Below are 24,272 nucleotides of genomic sequence, written 5' to 3' on the forward strand. Positions count from 1 at the left end.
CCCACTGCCTTTTGTCTGAAAAAGCCTGGAAAATTTGGAATAGAAGCAACTTGAACTGCTATTTAACCAGAGTTTCCAGCATAGGGGCCTAGAGGTGGCTGTGAGCTAGCTCTGAGGCCACCCCTCTCACAAACTGATACTCAAGAACACTGGAAACCAGGAATCCCAGCTCTCCAGGAAATCCAGGTATCATGCCATGAGACAGCATGGGGTTGTGGAAAGAGCACTGGAGGCGCCATTATGGAAACTCACCCCTATCTGAAGTGCAGAGAAAGGGGAATCTTTTATTGAAAGAGAAATATGAACAACAAACAATGTTCAGAACATCCAGGATTCCTCCTCTCCACAGCCCCTGGTGATGGCCTTCTGGCTGGTCTTGACCTCAGTTCAGCAACCTGGGAAATTCAATTGCTTTGCAGTAAACCATGGGTACAAAGACTCCTAAGTTTCTTTCAGTCATTCCAGCCTTTGGTGACAGGTGTCTTGGGGAAGAAGCATGGGCAAGCATCATCTCTGTAAGGTAACAGTGAAGGAGAATATGGTCCTTCCTTCTTCTAGGCAGTGCTGTTCCCAACGATAGAGTACCAACTTGTAGGTGGAGAGGGGAGCTTAGAGTTCCATGCCTTGGCCTTCTGGGACTCACGCACTCAGCACAAGGAGGTCCTAAGGAAATGAAGCACAAAAGTTTAGAAGTTTACACCTGTCCCTTGAGAAAGGGAATTTTACAACTAGTGAGAACTGGTGAGGAAAATAAAAAAGGGGAGATTCCACAAGGGGTCTCCTATAGTACTATCCTCAGGCTATGTGCCAGGGACCTTAAATGAAGACCCCCCCTCCTAATACCAAAGGCAGAGACTTTGGTACTCACACTCTTGGGTTGGAGTCCGAGGTAAACTATCCTCATATCAAGTTCATTGGATTCAAAAAGACCTGAGCTCCATGACAATAACATATTTCCTTCTCATCCCCATCAACTTAAGTCTCAGATTGGGTGCTGCCTTCTCTGAGAAACTTTCCCTGATATCTCTGTTCCTCATATCTGAAAGTATTCGCCATCTCTCCAAATTTTCCTAAAACATATTCGATCTCTTCTCCACCCCCTATCACAGTCTATTTTTATAAAGCTTACCTATATCCATTCTGTATCCACCTTAAACCCTCTGATGGCAGGTTCTGTGTTGTTTTCCATCTTTGCATTCCTAGCATTAAACTTAGTGCTTACTAAGTGCTAAATTGATTTGAATTGGAATTCTTTTCCAGAAGAAACTGCCATAGAATACATTTCTGGCATAGGTTTCAAAGTCACCAGTCTACACTGATTCCATTTCCTTTATTGTCCTCAGTAATGTTTACTACAGCCCCCTTCTGGCTCATCCTCAGGCCCTCCCCCAATGCCTGAGGTCTCTTGGCTACAAATATACAAGCATCTTCCAGCAGTGAATACATGGAAAGGTTCGTTGGACCAGTTTCCCAGTGGAGCCAAAGAAGCCGCTCATATATAATAGAAATGGCACTGGACTTCAAAGGTTTAGATTCCTGTGCCCCTCTGACATTGATTGTGTGACCCTGGATAAGTTATCTAGTCTCTTTGTGCTTCAATTGTGTCATCTGCAAGATGAAGACAGTAAGCCCTGCCCTGCCTCCCTCACAGGGTGATGGTGAAGAGTAGATGCAATGTGGGCAAAAGTCCTGTCACCAGAAAAGGCTATGGAAATGAGCTACTATGATGACAGAAATTACACCAAAAAAGACTTCTGTGGCTGATTGATTTGGGATCTTGGATCTTGTCTCCTGGCAAATGGACAGAGTGGGGGGACTGGACAGGGAAGGGAAATCCAGCAGGGAAACAAAGACACTGCAAAAGATCAGACAGACCCATCATACCAACACCCTCACCTCCAAGACGTCAATATCGGCATTGCTGAAGTCAATGTTCAATATTTTGGGGAGAGGGACTCCAGAGCCTAGCACAGCTGTGAAGAGAAGCAGACAGATGTGATCAGGGTAGCACAGGAGATGGCAACTGCCTCATGTTTCTTGGGAAGTTTCTTAGGAGATTCTTAGGAAGTCTTCCATCTACTTCGTCTGAATACAGCCCAGGTTGCAAGCCTGGAACATTTTGCTTAAGGCTTTCCTAACTGTTGAAACAATGATGACTCAGTGCTTCATGCATGCATGAGGGCCAGACACAAGAGATTTGGAGAGGACAAATCTACTTGATTTCTTCAAGAGAGAGACACATTGAAGATAGCCAGGTGGCTCAGTGGATAGAAAGCCAGACTTAGCAACTGGATGTCCTGCGTTCAAATTTGAACTCAGACACTTCCTAGCTGTGTGTCCCTGGGCAAGTCACTTAACTCCCATTGCCTAACCTTTCCACTGTTCTGCTTTGGAACACAGCATTGATTCTAAGATGTAAAGTAAGAGTTAAAAGAGAGATAAAGGGGGGAAGAGAGACACAGAGACAGAGGGAGGGAGAGAGAAGGAAGGGACGGAGGGACGGAGGGACGGAGAGAGGGAGGAAGGAAGGAAAAAGGTATTCTAATTCTAATTCTAAATGTTCTTCAAGGAGTGACCAATACAAAAATAGAGTGGGGGAAAGATTTTGGGGAGTAGCAGATCTGTAGAGGAACCAGTGTCTCAGCATGTTCCTGATTTCTAGCTTGTTTTCCTAGAGACATCAGGGAATTTCTTCTCAGGTAACATCAGAGCCTATCTCAGAAAAATGAGATTTTAGCTCACTCCCATCTAAAGAATTCATTTACTCATTTGTATTTTCTGTCATTTTCTAATATGAAGGACTTCTCTGGTTTTTGTTTTCTATTTGCTGGGATACTCATTCTTCACTATTTGTGAGCATTTAGCTTTTGGAGGGAAGGAGTCTGGCCTGCAGGTGTAAACTTGGTGTTTCCTCCCCATTTAAAGGATAGCTACCAGAGAATAAACTGGTTTTGTTGCTTTGGAATCTAGGAGAAATAGGGCCCCTAATTCCCAAATATTTAATGGGGCAGAAAGATAAAATTCTAGCCTGCCACCTCTCTCAAAGAAAAAGAGAATGGCCAGCCTTATGGCTCCTTCTCCTTCTCTGGGCTAGGTAGGTATCACAGTCACACTTGGAGAAGGGATTCTAGAGATCTCTATCCATGCCTCTCCACAAGCTTCACTTACACAGCCCACGTGGACATCAAAACTTACATGGGCAACACAAACCCCACATGTAGGGGCACATACATACCTTGAATCTGCTTAACTATTCATGGATTGTCTTCTTCACAAAAATCAAAACTCCTTGGAAGCAGGAAATAGTTGTCTTTTTTGTATCCCCAGGACTTAGCACAGAGCCTAACACATACTATATAATTAATGATCACTTGTTCACTAACTGACATACTGCAGACAGAATTGGTCCGTGCTGTAGCAGATGCAATGAAAATTCCTCTCATTATATTGTCTGAGAGGTCAACTGTGATAGAAAACAGTGAGGTTCATTCCTAGGTGCCCAGCGGGAAGATAGTGTTTTCTAGAGAAGGCGAAAGGGGACAGATACTGATACCAGATGGGAGGGGGCTTGGATTCTAATCCCACCTCTGCTACCAGTTTCCTATGTGACCTTAGCCAACTCACTTGCCCCTCTCTGGAACTCAGTCTCTTCCTCTGAAAAATGAAGCCATTGAAGACATGTAGGTAGACAAAATGGATACAGCACTAAGCCTGGAGTCAGGAGGTTCTAGGTTAAATTTGTCCTCAAACACTTCCTCGATGTGTGACCTTTGACAAGTCATTTAACCCCAATTGCCTAGCCCTTGCCATTCTTCTCTTAAAATTGATACTTGGGCTAAGGTAAGGCTGATTGAGCTCCTAACAAACATGTATATCCTAAAGTACCTTCCAGCTCTAATATTCTATAGTCTAAACTCCCTTCTTCTGATGGTCTTCATTGGCTCTGATATTCTTCATTCAATGTTCTCAAATTCTTTGATTCTTTGAGAAGCACCAGAGCTACCACGAGGCAGACACACCTAGGCTTCTACTACACACACAATAGGTTCAGAAGGTATCCCAGTCCATTTGAGTAGCATACTCAGAATAAAGACCCCAAGTCTTTGAATGTTTCCATTTTTTGTGGGCTCTCCTCAAAAACAGAAGTATGTCATACATTTTAGGGCTAGCATCCAAAATTGCCAATGTTTAAATAAATACCTCTTAAAAAGCAGAGGGGGATCTTCAATTATTTGGAAATTCTAGTTACCTGGATCAGAGGGCCTTGACAAGGCCAGAGAAATGAGGTGCTATGCTATTACAGGCATACCATTATAGTATATTCAATAACTCCCTGAAATGGAACTCAATTGATTTGAAATTAGCTCCTGTGCTCATAAGTGTGAAATTAGAGTCCAAGGAACACATTACAATCTCTCTACAAAGAATCAGTAGTCATCATTACCATTCATCGCTGGCATGAACGCAAGATCAAAAATCTTGCCGACCAGCACTTCCATCAAGCCGACCTATGGAGGAGAAGAAAGTGAATTTAAGAAGCTCCACAATGGGAGCCATCGCTTTGCTATAACCTCCTTTCTTTTAGAACGTCTTTCCCCTACCGCTCCCCTTAAAATATATACTTGGTGTTCTTAAGGATGCTTAACAAGCATTATTATGTACCTACTAAGTGTCAGGCACACCCCTTTCAAGCTAAAGGACCTAAGTTCAAGCCCCATCTCTGATAAGTAATGGCTACAATACCTTGGGCAAGTCACTCTGCTCAGATATCCGGGCAACTCTCTAAGGTTCAAAATCACTAATCTGTATTTGTAGAGGAAGTTTCCTCACAGGGGGTCAGTCCCCTAAACCAATTAAATCTCAGAAAGAAAAGGATAACTGATGCCAGGCTCTGTTAGGTGCCACAGACAGAGATAAAGGAGGATAGTACTTCAAGGAGCTTGTAGACCTTTAGATATCATTTAACCCAACATCCTCATTTGACAGAGGAGGAAACAGAGGCCCAGAGAGGAAAACTCACTTGTCCAAGGTTTTTAAGCCATGAATAGGCAGCATAAATCAAGTCTCAAACCCAATGACTACAAGGTCAGTGTTCTTTCAGCTCCATCAGAGAGAACTAGCCTGTGAGCAGGCTCAGAAACATTTCTTGGAGGTCCAGAGAGGCCATCTCAGGAAGTTACTTCTACAGGGGCTACACTAGCTCATTCTTTTATTCAACCAGTGACATTCTCAGCATCACAATCAGAGAGACCTTCAAACCCTGCAGGCAAACAATAGCCCTTCATTTGAGGCCAGTACCCAATTATTGGGCATCAGCCCTGAAAGTTGATGAAAGCTAATTGTTTCTTGGGTCCTGGCCTGCATGGGGAAAATACCAAAAGCAATGTAGCATGAGGGAGCTACCCAGTAAGAGAGAAGAGTCATTGATGGCTTCCTCCCTAGTTAAAAAAAAAAAAAGTCATGCATTATAGTGAAAGAAGCTCTGGGCCAAGAGGCAAGACCTGGTTTGAGGTCTAGCCTTATTCCTTACACTACATGACCTTAGACTAGTCATTTCCCTACTCTGGGCATCAATTTCCCTACCTGTTAAAGAAGGAGTCAAGACTAGATGATCTCTAAGAGCCCTCTATGTTCTATATTCTAAACCCCTTCTAGCTCTGCCACCCTTCGATGTTGTTGCTATGGCTTTCCTTTTCCTTCTCCCAGAACTTGGCACTTACATCAAAATTGCCCACATTTGAAGTTTTCAAGGTTAGTGTTGTCCTAAAAAAAAAAAGAAAATATCCAGTTAAGACAATGGCTGTTTGCCAGTGGCAATATGATAGTTGGAGATAGAATGTAATCAGAAGTATTTTCTGAGCCAACATCTCTCATGCTAGCTGTGAGCCTTACCCATTATGGGGCAAGAAAAGCAGACTTACTGGTCCAACTTGGCATCAATCATAAGCTTATCACCTTCCACAGAAAACAAGGCCAAGAGTTGAGCATCCTAGAAACATAAAATGTTCGAGAGGTGTTTGAGGGACAGAAATAGCCAACTGAAGGAATGTGACTGCTGAGAATTATCTTGACATGGTAGAAAAAGGGCATAGCTAGGAACCCTGGAGATAAGAGCTGGCTCTCTCACTAATTAACTATGTGACCTTGCAATAATTTTTTTTTCATTAAGTCTTTAACACTCAGACCATAGTGACTCTCTTTCCAGGAACTTACCACATCAAGAAGACAGATGGTAGTTTCCACATCGTTTGGCTGGGACACCATGACTTCTGAAGTGGCAAAGACTGTCACCACAGCCTGATCTTTTTGTAAAGAGACATCAGGAGGATTGGGGACCTGAATTCTGATGGTTAATGGGCGTGACTCAGGATACTGCTGGAAAACCTGGAGAACAACAGAAGGTAAAGAAACAAGATCATTTGACTCTAAAGTCTTCATTGGGAAATCATACAGGAAAATAGAGGACAGTCAGATTTCTTGGAATTGGCAATGGTTTCCTCCAGCTTTCTAGGGAGGTCCTGCTCCCTAGCTATAGTATTCTTCTACAGGTTTATAAAATGAGAAAGTTAGACTGAGATCATCTTTCAGAACTCTTCTAGCTCTTTGTCCTAAAGCCCCTTCCAACACTTATATACACATTTCAAAGCCCCTTCTGGTTCAAATATTCTCTCCCCTATATTCTAAGGTTCCTTACAACTCTGAGACTGGTAAAATGAATCTGACTTCTGAGATCTCCTCCAGCTCCAAAAGCTGATTACATCTTACCTAGCTCAGGTCTTTCTGACTGAAAAAAAAAAATCTCTGACTCTTTCCTTTCCTTTGAGAAGTTGTTATTATTCAATAGTTCAGTCATGTTCAATTCTTCATGATCCCATGGAACATAGTATACCAGGTCTTTCCATCCTCCATTATCTCTCAAAGTCTAAGGTAATGGTCATTGTTTCCATGAACCTATCTATCCATCTCATCCTCTGCCTTTGAGAAGAGGGATCCCTAATTTTTAGTCAAATCCCTCTTTGATCACTCAGGCTCAGAGTCAGAAGTCTTGCAATCAAGTCTCAGCCTCACCATTTACTGACCACTTTATCTTGAGTAGGACACTAGCCTCTTATCGCCTCAATTGTCTCCTCTTTCAAAATGGTAGTAATAATACTTGGACTGCTTTCCCCATGAGGCTCTTAATGAGGCTAAATATATATGACTATGCAGCCTAAAGTTCTATATGACTGTGAGTTATTATCTTTGTTGTTATCATTATGTTCTTGCAGCTTAATCTCTGTCTCCCTCTTTTCTCTGTGCCTTAGGACTTGATCTCAGAGACCTCACCTAATACCCCATGAAAAGCTTTACCACCGCCACAATACATTCGAGGAAGCAAAAGAGAATACTCCAGATTGCTGGCTGTCTTTTCTTCCAATCCAATTCAACACTCACTAGCCATGTTATCTTGAACAAGTCACTAATCTCTTTTAGCCTTAGTTTCTTCCTCTTTAAATTGAAAATAATAACACTAGCTACCTTCCTCATAGGGCTATTGTGATACTGATCTTCTTAAAATCAATGAGAACCCAAGGCAATTCAGGAATTCAGACCCAACCCTCAGGACATACCAGCTTCACTTACTTTAGGGATCAGTGCCCCCAGAGTGGATGTGGTTAGAGGAGGGAGCTCAGGAAACTGTAAGAAGAAATAAAGACAATTTCAGTGAAGTGCCTTACAACAGAAGTGGGAATTGAATCCTTAAGGACTCAAATATTCTCTATCAAGGTCAAAAAAAATTTTTTTCAAACTGGTAAAAAAAAAGCTTTTAACATAGATCACCACTCAAGAGGTCTGGATTTGCAAAGTCAACCCTAGAAAGGCTGGTCCCAAGCTTCTGCCACACTATACTTAAAATTCTATTTATTTTCACCAGGTGGTGCCTATTTAAATGGCTCTATTTATCACAAAAATGGATAATGGGAGCAGCACACAGAAAGCTTTCCATCCATTGGCATAGTCTTAACGAATCCAGGGTCACCTCCACATTACAATTAGGTATCAGGAGAACTTTAGTAAGGGTTAAAAATATTACTCCGTTAAAATGAGACATTGACTAACCATTAATTAAGTGACATTTGTCTAAGAAATATGGGGCCATATAATCCAAACAAATGGTAGATTGGTTCAGATTTTTCACACATTAAATGGTCTTAACAGTGTTATTATAAAAGCATAATTTGTGCATAGAGGAAAGGCAGCTTGATGTCTTCTCCAGGAAGGGCACTGGAACTGGAATTAAGAGACCTGAAACTGAATTGGATCATTTACTCCTATGTCTATGTCCATAAAATAGGAACACATATGCCCAATCATGAAATGAAGGGCTTGGACTAGGTCAGGGCTTCTTAACCTTCGGTGTGTTGTGGATCTCTGTGGTATTCTAGTGAAACCTATACATCCCTCTCAGAATAATTCTTTTAAATGCTTCAAATGAAATGCATAGGATTACAAAGGAAAATGACTTTTTTGAAATACAGCCATCATAATATTTTTTAAAGCATTTACAGACTTTGAGTTAAGAACTCCTGCATGAGGGGGCTATTGAATAGAGAGACAGGCTTAGAAATGGGAGGTTCTGGATTCAAATTTTACCTCAGACACATCCTAGCTGTGTGACCCTGGGCAAGTTACGTTGCCCCAAATGTCTAGCCCTTATACCATTCTTTTACCTTGGAAACAATACTTCATACTGATTCTAAGATAGAAGGAAAGTGTTTTGTTTTGTTTTTTAACTCTTGGTAGAGGATCTCTGAGGTATACTGCCATTCCAAATTCTATGATCAATATAAATATTGGGCTCCCTGCCTGGCCCTGCCCCAGCCTGAGCTAAAAAATGTGGCAGACTAAATGGGTTCAAGTGGGTCACTCACCATGCCATCAGTGATATCTATATCCAGCGCACCTTGCTTCTGCAGGAGAGCCAACACCGAGCCCAGGAAGTTGGCAGAAATTGCAAGTTGGGAATTGGTCGAGTCACCCATGGGTGGTAATTCTGGCATCTGAGGCCTTGGCATATTGGCTGGTCTGCCCAATGGATAGTCGATCAGACCTCCACCAGCCTCTCCAACAAGAGTCTGTCAAGAGTAGAGGAGAAAGCCATGATGAGGAAGAAGAGGCAGCTTTCTTCCACATGACTATCTAAACGGATCCCATCAGCCAGTTAATGCATATTCACTAATCACTTACTCCATTACGCTGCTGACATTTCCCCTTCCTTCCCCATAAGGATCTTGGAAAATTAACAGCCACTAACATAACCACTGTAGAAGCTACACAAACATACAAAAGGGCACTCTGGGGAAGGAGCTTGAGAAACACACCAGAATGAAGAAGGCACTCTTGGGCTGTTGGAATGGGAAGAGAAGTAAAGGTAGTTACACAGCTAAATAGGGTCTTCTTTATCAGCTTATTTTCCCCTCCAAGATAAGTCAGTGGAGGAAGCTAGATTATATAGTGCAATAGATTATAGGGACCAGCAGTCAAGAAGACCTGAATTCAAATCCAGTATCAGTTACTTTCTAGCTCTATAATCTGGGCAAGTCATTTAACCTCTGTCTGCCTCAATTTTCTCATCTATAAAATAGGGATAACAGGGGAAAGCTGAGTGGCTCAGGGGATTGAGAGTCAGGAGGTCCTAGGTTCAAATCTGGCCTCCAACACTTCCCAGCTGTGTGACCCTGGGCAAGTCACTTAACCCCCTAGCCCTTACCACTCTTCTGCCTTGGAATCAATACACAGTATTGATTCTAAAATGTAAGGTAAGGGTCTAAAAAATAAAATAAAATGGGGATAATAATATCAGCTGCTACCCAGGTTTGTTTTAAGGCTCAAATTACATATTATTTATAAAATGCTCTGGAAATATTAAAGTTTTATATAAACTAGCTAGTATTAGCTCATGAAAATGTCATTATTTTCTTAATAATAAGAATATTAATCTATAAGCTTCTTATTCTCTAAGGATCAACAAGTTGGATGCTAGGGATTTATTGCTGGTCACTTGCCTCTGGACACTTGAGGCAAGTTAAGGGTTATGTATTCTTTCACAACATGACAAACATGTTGCATGATAACACATTTGGATATAATTTGGATCATATTGCCTGCCTTCTTGCCAAAGGGGGCGAAATGGAGGGAGAGAATATGAATGATAAAATTTCAGAAAATGATTATTAAAAATTATATTGACTTGTAAACTGAAAAAAAAAATTTTAAGGGTTGGTGAGTTCCCCAGATGGATTCCTTTCAGAACATAGAGAACATACAGTGCACACACAGTGCTGGGACTCTTCCCCCTAACAAGTAAGTAAGCATGGTAGAGAATACTAGATTTGAAGTCCAACAATCAATCATAAATGTTTAGAAGGAAGAGATTTTAGAGATGGTCTAGTTCAATTCCCTCATTTTACAGATGAGGAAAGTGAGATTCAGAAAAGCAACGTGATATGCAGCAACCAAAATATTGTTTGAAGTATAACTGAGTCCACCTCTAGAGAAAGAATTGATAAAAAGAAACTTGTTTAACATATTTTATACATACATAGAGAGAACACAAAATAATATATATTGTTATATTAAATATAATATCATTTATATACATGTAAATGACATGTTTGTATACGTGTATACATTATTTATGTGACCATATAAACAAGTGATCATTTAAATTGAATTGACATGTAATCTGAAAAGGCAATAAAAATTTTAAAAAAAGAGAAGGGTTGGTGAGTTCCACAGATAGATTCCTTTCAGAATACATACAAACAAGAGAACATACAGTGCACACACAGTGCTGGGATTCTTTTCTCTAACAGGTAAGTTAGTATGGTAGAGAATACTGTATTTGGGGTCCATGTATTATTTATTTATCATGTATATATTAATAATCATATATATGATATCTTCTCTAGTGCAGGAAGGGAGATGCCTAGGAAAAACTTTAATGTAGCCAACAAATAAATAATTTTTTTAAGAAAAAAAAGTTATGTTACTTGCTCAAAGTCCCATAGGAGATGTGCTCAAATCCTAGTTCTGCCACTTACTAGCTATAAGACAATGAAATCACTCTCTTTCTCCAGGCCTCAGTTTCCTCATTTGTAAAATGAAAGAGTTGGGCTCTAAGATCTTTAAAACTACCTCTAACTTTAAATCAGTGGTTCTCAATCTTTCTAATGCCGTGACCCTGCAATACAGTTCCTCATGTTGCAGTGAGCCCAAACCAAAAAATTATTTTGGCGGCTACTTCAAAACTGTAATTTTGCTACAGTTATGATTCGGAATGTAAATACCTGATATGCATTATGTATTCTCATTGCTACAAATTGAAAGGTTGAGAACCGCTGTTTTAGATAGTTCAAGCTTATGTGCCTGCTATTTGTATCTTGGACTCCAGAATGACATACATTTCTGTATTTCCCAAGACAAAGGGGATCCCAGGAAAGGGACCCATTTATCTATTTTTATAATAAGACATCTACCTAGAAGCAGCTAGGAGGCACATTGGATAGACTGCTTTTCCTGGAGTTCACATCTGGTTTCAGACACTTACTAGCTGCGTGACTCTGGCCAAGTCATCTAATCTTATTTGCCTCCGTTTCCTCATCTATAAAATGAACTGGAGAGATAAATGGAAAACCACTCCACTGTCTTTGCCCAGAAAACCCCAAATGAGGTCACAAAGGGTTGGACATGACTGAAAAATTACTAAATAACAACCACATCTATAAAGTCAGCAGGAGGGAACTATTTAGCTAAATTCAGAATAGGGAGAAGCCTAGGTATTATCAATGTCACCTGATTCTAAGTTAAACTGATTCAACTCTGATCAACCTGGAAGAGTGAGAAGAGCTCCGGACTTTGGGTCAAGAAAATGGAGTTCAAGAGGCAGCTAAGCTGCACAATAGATGCCAGGTCTGGAGACACGTGATCCTATTGCATAACCCTTCCCTTTTAGAATTGATACTAAGATAGAAGGTAAGAGTTTGTTGTTGTTGTTTTTTAAAGGGTGGTAGGGAGAGAACAGAGTTCAATTAGATGCCTCATAGGGGATACTTACTGGAGGCTTAAATATAGGTAAAATGTTTATCCTTTCAAAGGCTCAGTTTCCCAATCTATAAAATAAGGATGATAAAATTTGCTCTTCTTAGCTCACAAAGTTTACTTTGAAAACCTTGAAATGCTACGTAAATGTGAATTGTTACGCAAGGGTAACTCTGAAGTACCCTCCATCCCCTGTATTAAGAAAGTGGGAATTCATCTCCAAAGATGCCCAAAGGTGCTGCTTTGTAACAAGTCATTTTGATGGCTTCTCTGGACAGAATTCCTGAGCCCTAGGAAGGGGCCCCAGTGACACCAGTCTAAAGGAAAAGGCTCCCACCACCTTCTAACTCAGCCTCAATTAAATGGCTAGACTTACATTTAGGTCCAGCTCCAGGAATTCGCCAGTCACCAGTGGAAGACTTGAAAAAGTATACTGAACACTTCCTAATATACCGAGTGGTATCAAAGCTGTTGAGAAACAAATCAGGGATCAGAAAAGAGGGGGATACATTTCTGTCCAGATCAATTTATCCATCATTCATTCAACAAATATTTCTTAAGAAGACACTACATGGGAAAAAATTAAATGTAGAGAAATAATTATAAAAGAGCTCCTGTGTACAGAATATTTTATTAAGCACTAGTCAGGATACAAATGAAGGAAGGAGGACTTTGTAGATAAGACACCATTCCAGCACACATGAAAGCACACAGTCTAGTATGCGTATAAGACATCAACACAACTTACTGGTAATAGGGGATATTAAATATATTGGAGGTACAAAATGAAATGTTATTTGAAATCTAAAGGGAAATATCCTTAACCACCTCAAGAACAACAGGTTTCCTGGAGAAGAAGTAATTGAGTCAGGCTTCAGAGGATGCATAGGCATTCATTGGGAAAAGAGGATGAGGGAGGACATTGCAGGACCAAGAAATAGGTCAAGCAGAGATCCAGAGATGAGAGGATGAACAGTTCAGATAGGAAGAATAGCAAATTGTTCGGTTTATACAGGATATCAAGTGGAAGAGAAAAGTTTGAAATAAAACTGAAAAGGGAAGATGGCATCATATTATACAGGTCTTTGAAAGCAGATCTGAGACTTTTCAACTTTACAGGGAAGGCAAGAGAGACCCAGTTTCCTCCCTGCAATCTAGATAGACAAACAGCTCCCCCTAAGCAACTTGGACATTCCTAGAAGACCAAGTATTGGGAAAGAATGCTTAAGGAACTCAAGCAATGGGGTATAGCATAACAGATTGAAATCTGATAGGAACCCCAGAGGCCATCCTTCACTCTTTCTTTTTATTTTATTTTATTTTTGTACTTTCATTTTTAAAGATGGGGAAACAGGGGTCTAGAGAAGTTAGGTATTTTGCCTAAGGTTACATACATAGTACAGGGCAGGGCAAGGTTTAAATTGAGGTCCCCTGATTCTAAATCCATTGTTCTTTTTATTGCACCATATTCCTCCTCTTCTATGCCCCAAAAGTGTAGTTCTCAAAAGAGTCATTTCAGGGGTCTTGGTATGCAGGACAAGATAGGGAAGATCAGTTCATAAACTTAATTCATGCTTTTGCCTGTTCAGAATGCACATGATTTCAACCTTCTAGTTTTCTTACATAGAATTTCAAAATTAGAACGCACCTAAGAGAACATGCAACCCAACCCAAATCTGAGCAGAAAAATCCCAATGAGCAATCCTCCAATCTCATTTAAAGATTTCAAGGGTACTCATAACCTCCCAAGAGCTTTTGCTAAACTCTATTATTAAAAGGGGGGGGTTTTCCCTTTTATTGACCTCAGATCTGCTTCCCTTGGACACTTTCAAACTATGCTGTTAGATCTTCCCTCTCTAGTCAAGCAAAGCAAGTCCTAATTCCTTTTCTGCATATCTTCTCCAGTCTACATATCTGCAATTCCTTCAGGTCATCTTCTTTTGGCATGGTCTCCCAATCTCTTACCATCCTGATCACCCTTCTCTAAATCAATTCCTTTCTTAAAATGTGTCACCCAGAGCAGGAACCAATATCATAAATCTGGTCTGACCATGATCAAGGGCAATGAAACTATCCCTTCCCTCATTCCAGACCCAGCTCTGTTATCTCCCTGAGTTTTCTCCTCTGAAATGCTTTTGAGGATAAAGCATAGAAGCTGAGCTCATGGGTCTCCTGGCAGTAGTCCTGCCTTTCCCTGGAATTCAGATGTAAAGTCTGGAAGGAAAGGGTTTAGATGGATTGGGAAGAAGAACAGAATCCTGATACAGAAGAAGACATGGGAGAATAAAAAGAACTTACAATCCACAAGACCCAGCTGGTCATTGACGAGCCCCAGCACGACATCCACAATTGGACAGAGCTGAAAGGAGATACAGCAGCAATGTTACAAAGAAGCATAATAAAGCCCAGTCCATAGGACACTTCAAAGTCCTTGAAGACCCTGGGACCTTCGAGCTCCAGAACTGGGTGAGGAGATTTTTGTGAAGCAGCTGAGTGTGGTGATCTGCCTTCAGGAGAATGGTCTATTCTGAAGAAAGTCTAGTCTCCAGGCTATGAATTCAGGGAGCCAAGCCCTGATGTTTCCCATTGTCTCTCATCTCAGTGGTGAAAAAAAAGGATTATTGCCTCTTCAGCAAAATAACTGGGAGAACATTGTACACAATAACAGCAATATTGAACAATGACTATCTGTGAAAACTTGGCTACTCTTAGCAATGCACTGATCTGGGACAATCCTGAAAGACTTGTGATGGGGAATGCTCTCCACCTCCAGAGAAAGAACTTTTGGAGTTGTCTTTCTCATCCGTGTATTTATGGTTTCATTTGGGGGTTTGGTTATGAATGAGTTTGCTCTTACAACAATGACCAGTATGGAAGCGTGTTTTTCATGACAATAAAAAATAGGGAAAAAATGGTTTGAATAAAATAAATGCTACTCTCTTCTTTCCCTGCCTACAGAAAGATAAATAACTAATCTAAGAGAATTTCAGAACATTTGTTGCTTCAATTCTTCCAGTGAGAGGAGCCTCAATTCCACCTAAAATAGTCAGTTCCATTATTGGACAGCTGTAAGACCAAGAACAAAAAACATAGCACCCTTCAGGGTTCTTTGTCACTTACCAAGTCAGGAAGAACATTGGCCAGGACCCTGTTTACTAAGTTATCCACAAGATTAGGGAGCAAGCTAGAAAAGCCAGAAGGAAAACTGAGTCAGTAGAAGTTTGGTCTATATTAACATCCCCCAGGCTTACGTCAGGGAAAGATGAATCCCCCTAAGGGGATAAAAGCTTCTAGAAAGCAGAGATTGTCTCATTTTTTATTATCAAATACTCAACCCCTAGACATGTGCCTGACACAAAATCTTGTAATCACAAGAAATGCAAGCTCAAATTCCACACCAAACACCCAAATATGACCAAAGGCAAGTAAGTAATCCTCTCTGAACCTCAGACTCCTCATCTGTAAACATTGTGAGGAACAAATGAAATACTATATATAAAGCCCTTTATAAACCATTTTGTGATTGTTGTCACTTTTAATGGTGTCCAACTCTTCGTGATGCCATTTGGAGTTTTCTTGGCAAAGAATTTGCCATTTCCTTCTCCAGTTGAGAAAAACCGAGGCAAACAGGATTAAATGACTTGCCCAGGGTCACACAACTAGTAAGTATCTGAGACCTGATTTGAACTCATGAAGTCTTCTGACTCCAGGTCCAAAGTTCTATCCACTGTGCCACCTTGTTCCCCCCATTATAAACCAAAAGGCCCTATCTAAATATCTTTTATGATGTGTTCAAGTCGCCTGGGTGGTTATGGAAAGAAAGCAAAAAGCAGAGATGTGGGTATAATAAAATATAACTACAATACCACAAATGAAAAGATCATTCAAAGGAAATTGAACTCTGATTAATAGGAAAACCAATGAAGTTCCTGGAAAGACATAACACAATATTACACTCTCATGGCAGAGAGGTAGAGGACTACTAGGAAGGAATATCTTATACACTATTAGACAAGGCGTAGAGTGTGGTGTAAAGATGGAAGACATCAATAAAACTTCTAGGGGGGAAAAAACCTTTATAAAAAAGAGAGAAAGACAGCTGTGTTCCCTTCTGTTTCCTCACATTTATTCCTCACAGAGAATGATAATAACAATATCTCTCATTTCTAGAGTGCTATATATTAAGCAAAATGCTCACGTCACCACTTGGCAATGCATGTGAATCCCCATGTTACAAATAAAGACACTGAGGTTAAGAGAATGTGGTCAATATTACACGACTAGTAAACTATGGAGTTGGGAGGACAATCCAAGTCACCTGACTCCAAATTTGGGTTCTTCTTGCTACACTCTACCCAGATAGGAAGGTTGGTGATCATCCATGTGGAGAACTGCCTCCCACACTGACGGAAACCTATTTGTGACACACAGTGGATAAGTCCTAAGGAGTTGTCTGTAGTCATACTTTCTAAATTATTTAAATGTAAGTAACCCAGAGTCACACAGTTAGCACAAGTCAGGGAGAGAGTTTGAGCTTAGATCTTCTCCCTCTAAGTCCAACACTCTAGCTATGGCCTCAGACTACCTCAACATCACACTGCCTCTCCTTAGAACCACGGAGGGGCAGTTAGAAGATGCTCTGTTCCTCAGGTAAAGCTCCTATCATTCATCTCCTATTTCTAAATTATTTGTCACAATCGGGTGAGAGAAGTTGACCTGGCTTATCACAGACCATTTCTCCTATCCAGAAAACAAAGCCAATGTGTCTCTCCAATGGTCAAGGTCTTTGTATGGAAAAGACAACATATAATGAAGGGAGATGCCCAGATGCCACTCACCCCCGAAGGAGTTTGACTTTGATGCCTCCCAAAAGGGTGTCACATCTCTCGATGACCAACCGGGGATAGCCTGTCCGGTCCATGGTCAGCCGGACTTTGGCAGTGATATTCACTTCTACAGCAATGTCCAGGAAGCCGATGAGACTGGAAAGATCAAGAGAGAGACTGTCATCTGCCCAAAGCATGGACCATACCTTGCATCCCACAGTCAGAACTGAGACACAGACTAGCTCTTCTAATAACAAGACCTTAGACCACAACACTGCAGCTTTGTTGCTAATCCATCTGAATGATCCCAATGCCCAGCCCAGAGTGAAGGAGACTCACCTCTTGCCATTGATGGCCACTCGAGTGTACAAGCTCAGGTAAACTCCCACACCAGGCAGGAGCCTCACAGACACTCTGGGCAGCGTGAGCTCCACAATTCTCAACCTGCACAGCAGAAAGGGCAAAGATAAGGACAAGAAGAGATGAGAAGAAGAAACTCAGCTGCTGGGATGATAAGCATGCCCCACAGGAGAGCAGGGCACCTCCCAAAAGGCAGGAAGGTATTCAGTCCTCACAGACCGTGAAAGAAAGCATAGATTTTAGAACTGGAAGGGACCTCAAAGGCAATCAAACTTAACTCTCTCATTTTACAGAAGAGAAAAGGGAAGATTAGAGAAGTTAAGGGACTTGCCCAAGGTCATATGGCTAGTGAATGTCTGAAGTAGGATTAGAGTAGTAGGACCATACTAAAAGCAATGCTATGATCCAGGACAATTCTGAGGGATTTATGAAAAGGAAAGCTATCCATCTCTACAGAAAGAACTGTTGGAGTAGAAATGCACATGAAAACATATGATTTATCACTTATTTATTTGGGTATATGATTTGGGGTTTGGGATTTATAAGATTATTCACTTATAAAAATGAATAATATGGAAATAAAAAATAAAAAGAACAGTAGGAGCTTAATAAATGCTAGCTGACCGACTGATTAATTCCAAGTCTAGCTCTTGAATCTCTATGCCCTCTAGCAGCAAGATCCTAAACTCCTCATCTCTAATCTCAACTCAAATCACAGAAAAAATGACAGGACTGATCCATAGAGTAGCTCTATTCCTGATTCCTACGCCTGAATTTTTGTTGTTATTCAGTCATTTCAGTTGTGTCTGACTCTTTGTGACTCCATTTGGGATTTTCTTGGCAGAGATACTGGAATGGTTTGCCATTTCCTTCCCCAGCTCATTTTCCAGACAAAAAGAATTAGGAGACTTACCAAGGATCACACAATTATAACGTGTCTAAGGCTATATTTAAACTCAGGAAGATGAATCTTCCTGACTTCAGGCTTGGCACCCTATCCACTATACCACCCAACTGCCTAACCTGAACTGTAGCAAAGGGGCAAGTCAGTGAGTGTACACACTGAAATTGCCAAAAATGCTTTGACTTACACTTCGTCAAGCACCAAGCCCACAAATCCTGCTTGTGAATGATCTTTATTTTTGAGATCTCTATGACAGTGAACACCTTTCCATGGAAAACTTTTGTTCTTCAAAGCTACCAGCCACTAAAGATCAGAGCATTACTACCAATGGGAGGGATGCGTTAATCATATTTAGTTACTTGTAATTTCAAAATAAAACCTTTAGTCAATAGTACTGTGCTTGCTTGGGCAGTTAGATGGCACAGTGAATAGCATGCCAGGTCTGAAGTCAGGAAGACTCCTTTTCCTGAGTTAAAATCTGACCTCAGATACTTCCTAGCCATGTGATCCTGGGCAAGTCACTTAGCTCTGTTTGCCTCAGTTTCCTAATCTAGAAAGTGAACTAGAGAAAGAAATGGCAAACCACTCCAATATCTCTACCAAGAAAATCCCAAAAGGGATCATGAAGAGTCAGACACAACTGAAATGAATGAACAAAAAACACTGTGCTTTCAAGGCCACTTTAGCTTCCAATGAATCTCAGAGAAGGAACATAGCCAATTGAAGAAGAAGAATACTATAAAAATCATAAGTCATAATAATTGTTGATCCTTAGTTAAGTGTTTTCCTCACTTAACAATCTTGTAAAGTATGGAGTACTATTTGTATTATCTTCATTTTGTAGCTGAAGAAATCAAAGTTCAGAGAAATTAATCCACTCACCCAAAGTCACACAGCTAGTTAGTCAGGACCGTGATTCCAACCCTGTTCTCCTAATGCTAAGACAAGAGATCTTTGCATTTTATTATCTCCAAATCATTAGGATAATGACAGCCAGGGGAGAAGTTCTCCAGAATATTCCCTCCTGAAGAAGGAATGGCTCAAGATAGGATTGCCATGTGTTTGGTGAGTTTTTTTCTAGAATTTCCTTCCTGGCTATACTCTGACATTTGGCAAGACATGAGCCTTTGCCATACATATCACATTCCCAGGAGTCGAGTATCATAGCATCATAGGAACACAGAATGAAGGCTGCTAAAGACTGCAGAGGCCATTGGATCCAAGGATTGTTCATCTCTTCTCATGTCAGAGACCCCTTTTGAACCTCTGGTGAAGTCTATGGGCCATATTTTAAAATAATAGCATAGAGGGAGAAAGAGAGAATTTCAAAGGAAGCCAATGATATTGAAGTAAAGTTATCAAATTTCTTTTAAGTTCACAGACCTCAGATTAAGAACTCTTGATCTTAGATCAACCTCCTCATTTTACAGATGAGGCAGCTGAGATTCAGAGAAGTCAAGTGATGTGGCCAAAGTCACACAAATAACAAAGGAGACAGGGATTGAATTCAGATCCTCATAAGATCTGAGGCTTTAAAGCTGAAAGGAAACTTTAGAAATCAAATAGACTAAGTCTCATTTTACAGAGAAGAGAAATAAGATCCAGAGAAGAGAAGGGACTAGTCTAAAGCCTTCAGTTAACAAGAAACATAGCTGGGATTTGAACCCAGGTTCTCTGATTAGAGTTCTCTTTTCCTCCCTCATTTAGACACTGTTGTGAACATTATGATGTCCCTCATTTAGACTACTGTGCACACTCATTACATGAGATTTACATTTTCCTTACCCTGTGATTCCCTGGACAGTGCTGAGGATGCCACCTTCGCCAAGGACACCAAGGACACCTCCTCCTCCAAGAAGGCCTCCATCTCCCAGAAGACCACCACCACCAAGCAAACCTCCCTGTCCAGCCAGGATGCCATCTGCAGCCAGCATCCCTCCTGTACCCAATAGGCCTCCTGGGCCTAGAGCCCCAGTGGCCACACCAGGAGGAATCTCTCCAGGACGCAGTTCACGATATTGATTTCTACCAGCTGGAACTTCAGCAGACCTAGAAGTACGACCGCTACGGAATTTAGCACCGCCATGGTATTTATCACCTCCATATGCATTATTGACGTTTCGAAGATCCCTGATGCTCCCATCTGTTTCTAATATTTCACCATATCTGTATTTGCCTCCAAGCTGAGCGCTGTTTTCGTTGGACTCAATGAGGCCATATTTATAATTTCCTCCAAGTTGCTTGCCATTGGTATATTTCGGGGGGTTCTCTCGAAGGTGGAAGTCATTGTAGGGAACACCACCAACACCTCGAGGAATTTCAGCACGTCTATAGTCATCATAACGGTGTCGGCCACCACCCAACAGCCCACCACCACTACCACCACCTAATAACCCACCACCACTACCACCACCTAATAACCCACCACCACTACCGCCACCTAATAGCCCACCACCACTACCACCCAACAACCCACCACTGCCACCCAACAGACCACCACCACTGCTACCACCACCAGACAACAGACCTCCTCCAACTCCACCCAACAGATCATCATTGCCTCCACCTCCCCCACCACCAAGCAGGCCCCCCAGCAGGCCACCTCCACCACCACCTCCACCTCCTCCACCAAGAAGGCCCCCAAGCAGAGGGCCCCCACCATTGCCATTAAGTGGAACCTCTCTCAGGGCTGATCGTAGAGCATCTCCTTGCTCCAGGGTACCAGAAATGGCTGAAAATAATTCAAAGAAACTCCATGAGTCAGTGTAAACTTCCTTCATAGAAACATAAAATTAATAAATTTTAGAGTAAAAAGAAGCCTCAGAGATCATTTAGCTCAAATCTCTTCTATTACAGGGATAAGGATGAGGGGGATTAGACCTGTGATTTCACTGATACGGGAAACTCCCCAGTAAAGAAATTCCCTCTACTGTTGCAGGTATATCTCTGCACATACTTACCATACACACAAACACACACATTTTTAAATATATATGTATATTACTCATATATAATTCTTACCTTCTGTCTTAGAATCAATACTATTTATTGGTTTCAAGGCAGAAGAGCAGTGAAAGCTAGACAACTGGGGTTAAAGTGACTTGCCCAGAGTCATATGGCTAGGAAATGACTGAGACCAGATTTGAACTTAGGATCTCCCCTCTCCAGGCCTGGATATCTATCCACTGAGCTACCTAGCTGTCCTTAGTTTGCTTTTTTTTTTTCCTATAACATGCTCCTCTGCTTCTTCCACTAAAGTTGTCTTAAACATTTAATTTAATGGTAGATTTTGTCTGGCTTCCCATAGATTTTTTTTGCCTTGGTAAAACAAAATCCCAGTGATCCAAAGTTCCATTTACTTGGGCCTTGGATTAGCCAGAATGTGTTTAATACACAGTATTAAAAAAGAAAAGGATATCATGGGTTAGAAAATAAACCAAGAAGAAGAATTTGTTGTTCCTTTTTGTAATTCTTGGTGGCATTGTGGGCTCAATTTGTCATCAACGCCATCTCCTATAATTGTAGAAAAGGCAGTCAGGTGTGTTCACTGAAGCCCTAAGCTGACTAGGAGTAAGAAGCATGGAGTTCTGGTCTTCTAGCTGTCACTTCCTGGTTTTGTTGTATTTTATTTTGTTTTTTCCAGACTGGACTTGTGATTTCATTGTTTGAGAGAACTCTCAATGAATAAACTATGTGTCCCAATACAAATCAGTACCCTGTTCTGTTATTCAGAGTCTAAACCTGAGGTATTCAAAGATCCAATGACTTACCTAGGGCCAAGCATCCAGTATAGCTAAGACTTGACCTTTGGTCTTTCTGACTACAAGGCCAGATCTCTATTCACTATGCTGAACTACCTTTCTTTCTAGCTTTTTCCCCCTTTAATTTTGAGAAATATATTCATTCTCTGTAGTACTCAGTCTTATCATCTATAAAATGGAGATGATAACTAACCTCTACACTACTCCATCCCAAAACTCAGGTAAACATATAATGAGCTAATGTATGTCTCAGTGTCAGAAACCTCTGTCCATGTAGGGACAATAGAGAAGGAAGAGAACAAACATTTATGGAGTACCTACTATGTGCCAGATAGCTAGGTGGCACAGTGGATAGAGTGCTGGACCTCAAATCAGGAAGATTTATCTTCCTAAGTTCAAATCTGGTCTCAAAAACTTCCTGTGTGTCTGTGTGACCCTGGGCAAATAAATCACTTATCTCTGTTTGCCTCAGTTTCCTTATATGCAAAATGAGCAGGAGAAGGTTATTGAAAAACATGTCAGTATTTTTGCCAAGAAGATGTTAAATGGGATCATGAAAAGGAGGGCACAACCGAAACAAGTGAACAATGACATGTGCCAAACATTCTGCTAAACCCATCGTCAACATAATTATTATTGATAATAGATGATTATTATCATGCTCCAGCCTGTCTCAAAAGAATTCCTGTTAAAATAAATGGACAATTGTTAAGTCCACAGACCCTCAGTCAACAACAAAGAATTCATCTACAGTCACTAGACTCCATTGGCTGTGGCAGATGCATTGCCTTATATATAATAAAAAGATGCTCAATAGCATATATTGGAACAAAAAGGGTTTTGGAAGTAACCTCCATCACCAGCCCTTACCAATTACCAGTGGACTACCCTTACCTCAAGTATTTCAGCTAAAGTCAAAGAATCATAGGTTTCAAGCTGGAAGGGACTTGGGAGGCCAACTAATCCCAAACTCCTCAACTTAAGGAGAAAACTGAGGCAATAGAGGCAGCTAGGTGACTCCGTGAATAGAGTGCTGGACCTAGAGTCAGGAAGACCTGGTTGGGCAAGTCAATTGATCTCTGTTTGCCTTGAAGGCAATTAAATGGTTCAGTGGATAGAACACTGGGCCTGAAGTCAGGAAGATTTGAATTCAAATCCAGTATCAGATATTTATTAGCTGTGTGAACCTAGGCTAGTCACTTAACATCTATTTGCCTTAATCCACTGAAGAAGGAAATGGCAAACCACTCCCATATCTTGCCAAGAAAATCCCATGGACAACATTGGCTGTAGGTAGTCCATGGGATCATGAAGAGTTGGACAAGACTGAATCAAAAAAAAAATGAGGCCAAGAGAGGTTGAAGTGACTTAGCCAAGGTCACACAGTTAGTAGGCAGCAGAGGTGAGGTTTGAACTGAGGATCTCTGACCCCCAAATCCAGAACTCTTCAGCACATCATATTGTGTCAGAGTTGTAATGGACCTGAGAGATGCTTTATTTCAAACCACACACACCTCTCACTTTTTCAAAGAAGGAAATTAGGGCCCGGAGATAGAAATGTGCCTATTCCCATCAAATAGTGGCAGGACCAGGATTATTAGGTCTCCTGAGTCCCTGATCCAGCTCTTTCCAATCCACTGTCCAGTCTCTGACTACGTCATTTTAGTTCTTCTAAAACTCCTCACAGGGAAGGATAAGGAATGGAAGGAAAGAGGATTTGGGGGTTTCCCTAATACTAAGATGAATCTTAGGCTGGAGGATGGTGGAATATAGTTCAATTGGGAGAAATGGCTGATAGGTCTGGAAGTTCAGTCACTAACACAATGGAGCAAATCAGAGAGAGAGATATCTGGACTTTTGTCCTTCTTTCTTCTGTCTTCAAAGCCAAAACCACCATCAGGCTTCAGTCTCAAGTCAAGAGAAAACAGCCTTCTTCCCTCTTTCAAGCCAGAAAAGTTTAGCCATCAGTTGGTCTCCTCCAACTGCTTCTCCCGGTCAGATTCTAAATAGACTACTCTCGTTTGAATGCCAGGTCATCGGTCTCAGCTGCTTCAAACTCCTGCTACAAAGTCATTCTCAGTTTCTCACTTCCACAAATTGTCCCTTTCCTCTGTCTCTTCTAAGAGGCTGTGGCCATGGCTCCTGCCCCCTGGAACACTTACCTTTGCTAAGTACCTCTTTGTTCAGCCTGAGCACTGTATTGGTTTGAGCGCCAGCAAGCACCACATAGCTACACAGAACTGCCAGGCACCACGTCTTCAGCATCTTGCCTGAGTTTCCCTAAAAAGGAAGCTTCTCATTAATGATTAGTGGACACAAACTGGAACTGATAAACATTCA

The 24,272-nt window shown here is 41.2% G+C and overlaps 1 protein-coding gene across 1 annotated transcript; it reads right to left on the minus strand.

Annotated features, from left to right (window-relative positions):
• Positions 1 to 246: 246 nt before the first annotated feature.
• Positions 247 to 24,197, minus strand: BPIFB4 (BPI fold containing family B member 4). The gene is made up of 16 exons (XM_056816776.1): positions 24,095 to 24,197; positions 20,648 to 20,902; positions 19,957 to 20,557; positions 17,247 to 17,351; positions 16,920 to 17,063; positions 15,202 to 15,265; positions 14,380 to 14,440; positions 12,458 to 12,549; positions 8,913 to 9,116; positions 7,624 to 7,677; positions 6,214 to 6,384; positions 5,922 to 5,989; positions 5,721 to 5,763; positions 4,445 to 4,508; positions 1,897 to 1,973; positions 247 to 663 (listed from the first exon to the last, which is right to left on the minus strand). The coding sequence occupies exons 1-16, from the start codon at positions 24,195 to 24,197 to the stop codon at positions 640 to 642; spliced, it is 2,130 nt and encodes a 709-aa protein (XP_056672754.1). The 3' UTR covers positions 247 to 639.
• Positions 24,198 to 24,272: the final 75 nt, after the last annotated feature.

The sequence above is a fragment of the Monodelphis domestica genome, chromosome 1 (genome assembly GCF_027887165.1).
Source record: "Monodelphis domestica isolate mMonDom1 chromosome 1, mMonDom1.pri, whole genome shotgun sequence".
NCBI classification, from domain to species: domain Eukaryota; kingdom Metazoa; phylum Chordata; class Mammalia; order Didelphimorphia; family Didelphidae; genus Monodelphis; species Monodelphis domestica.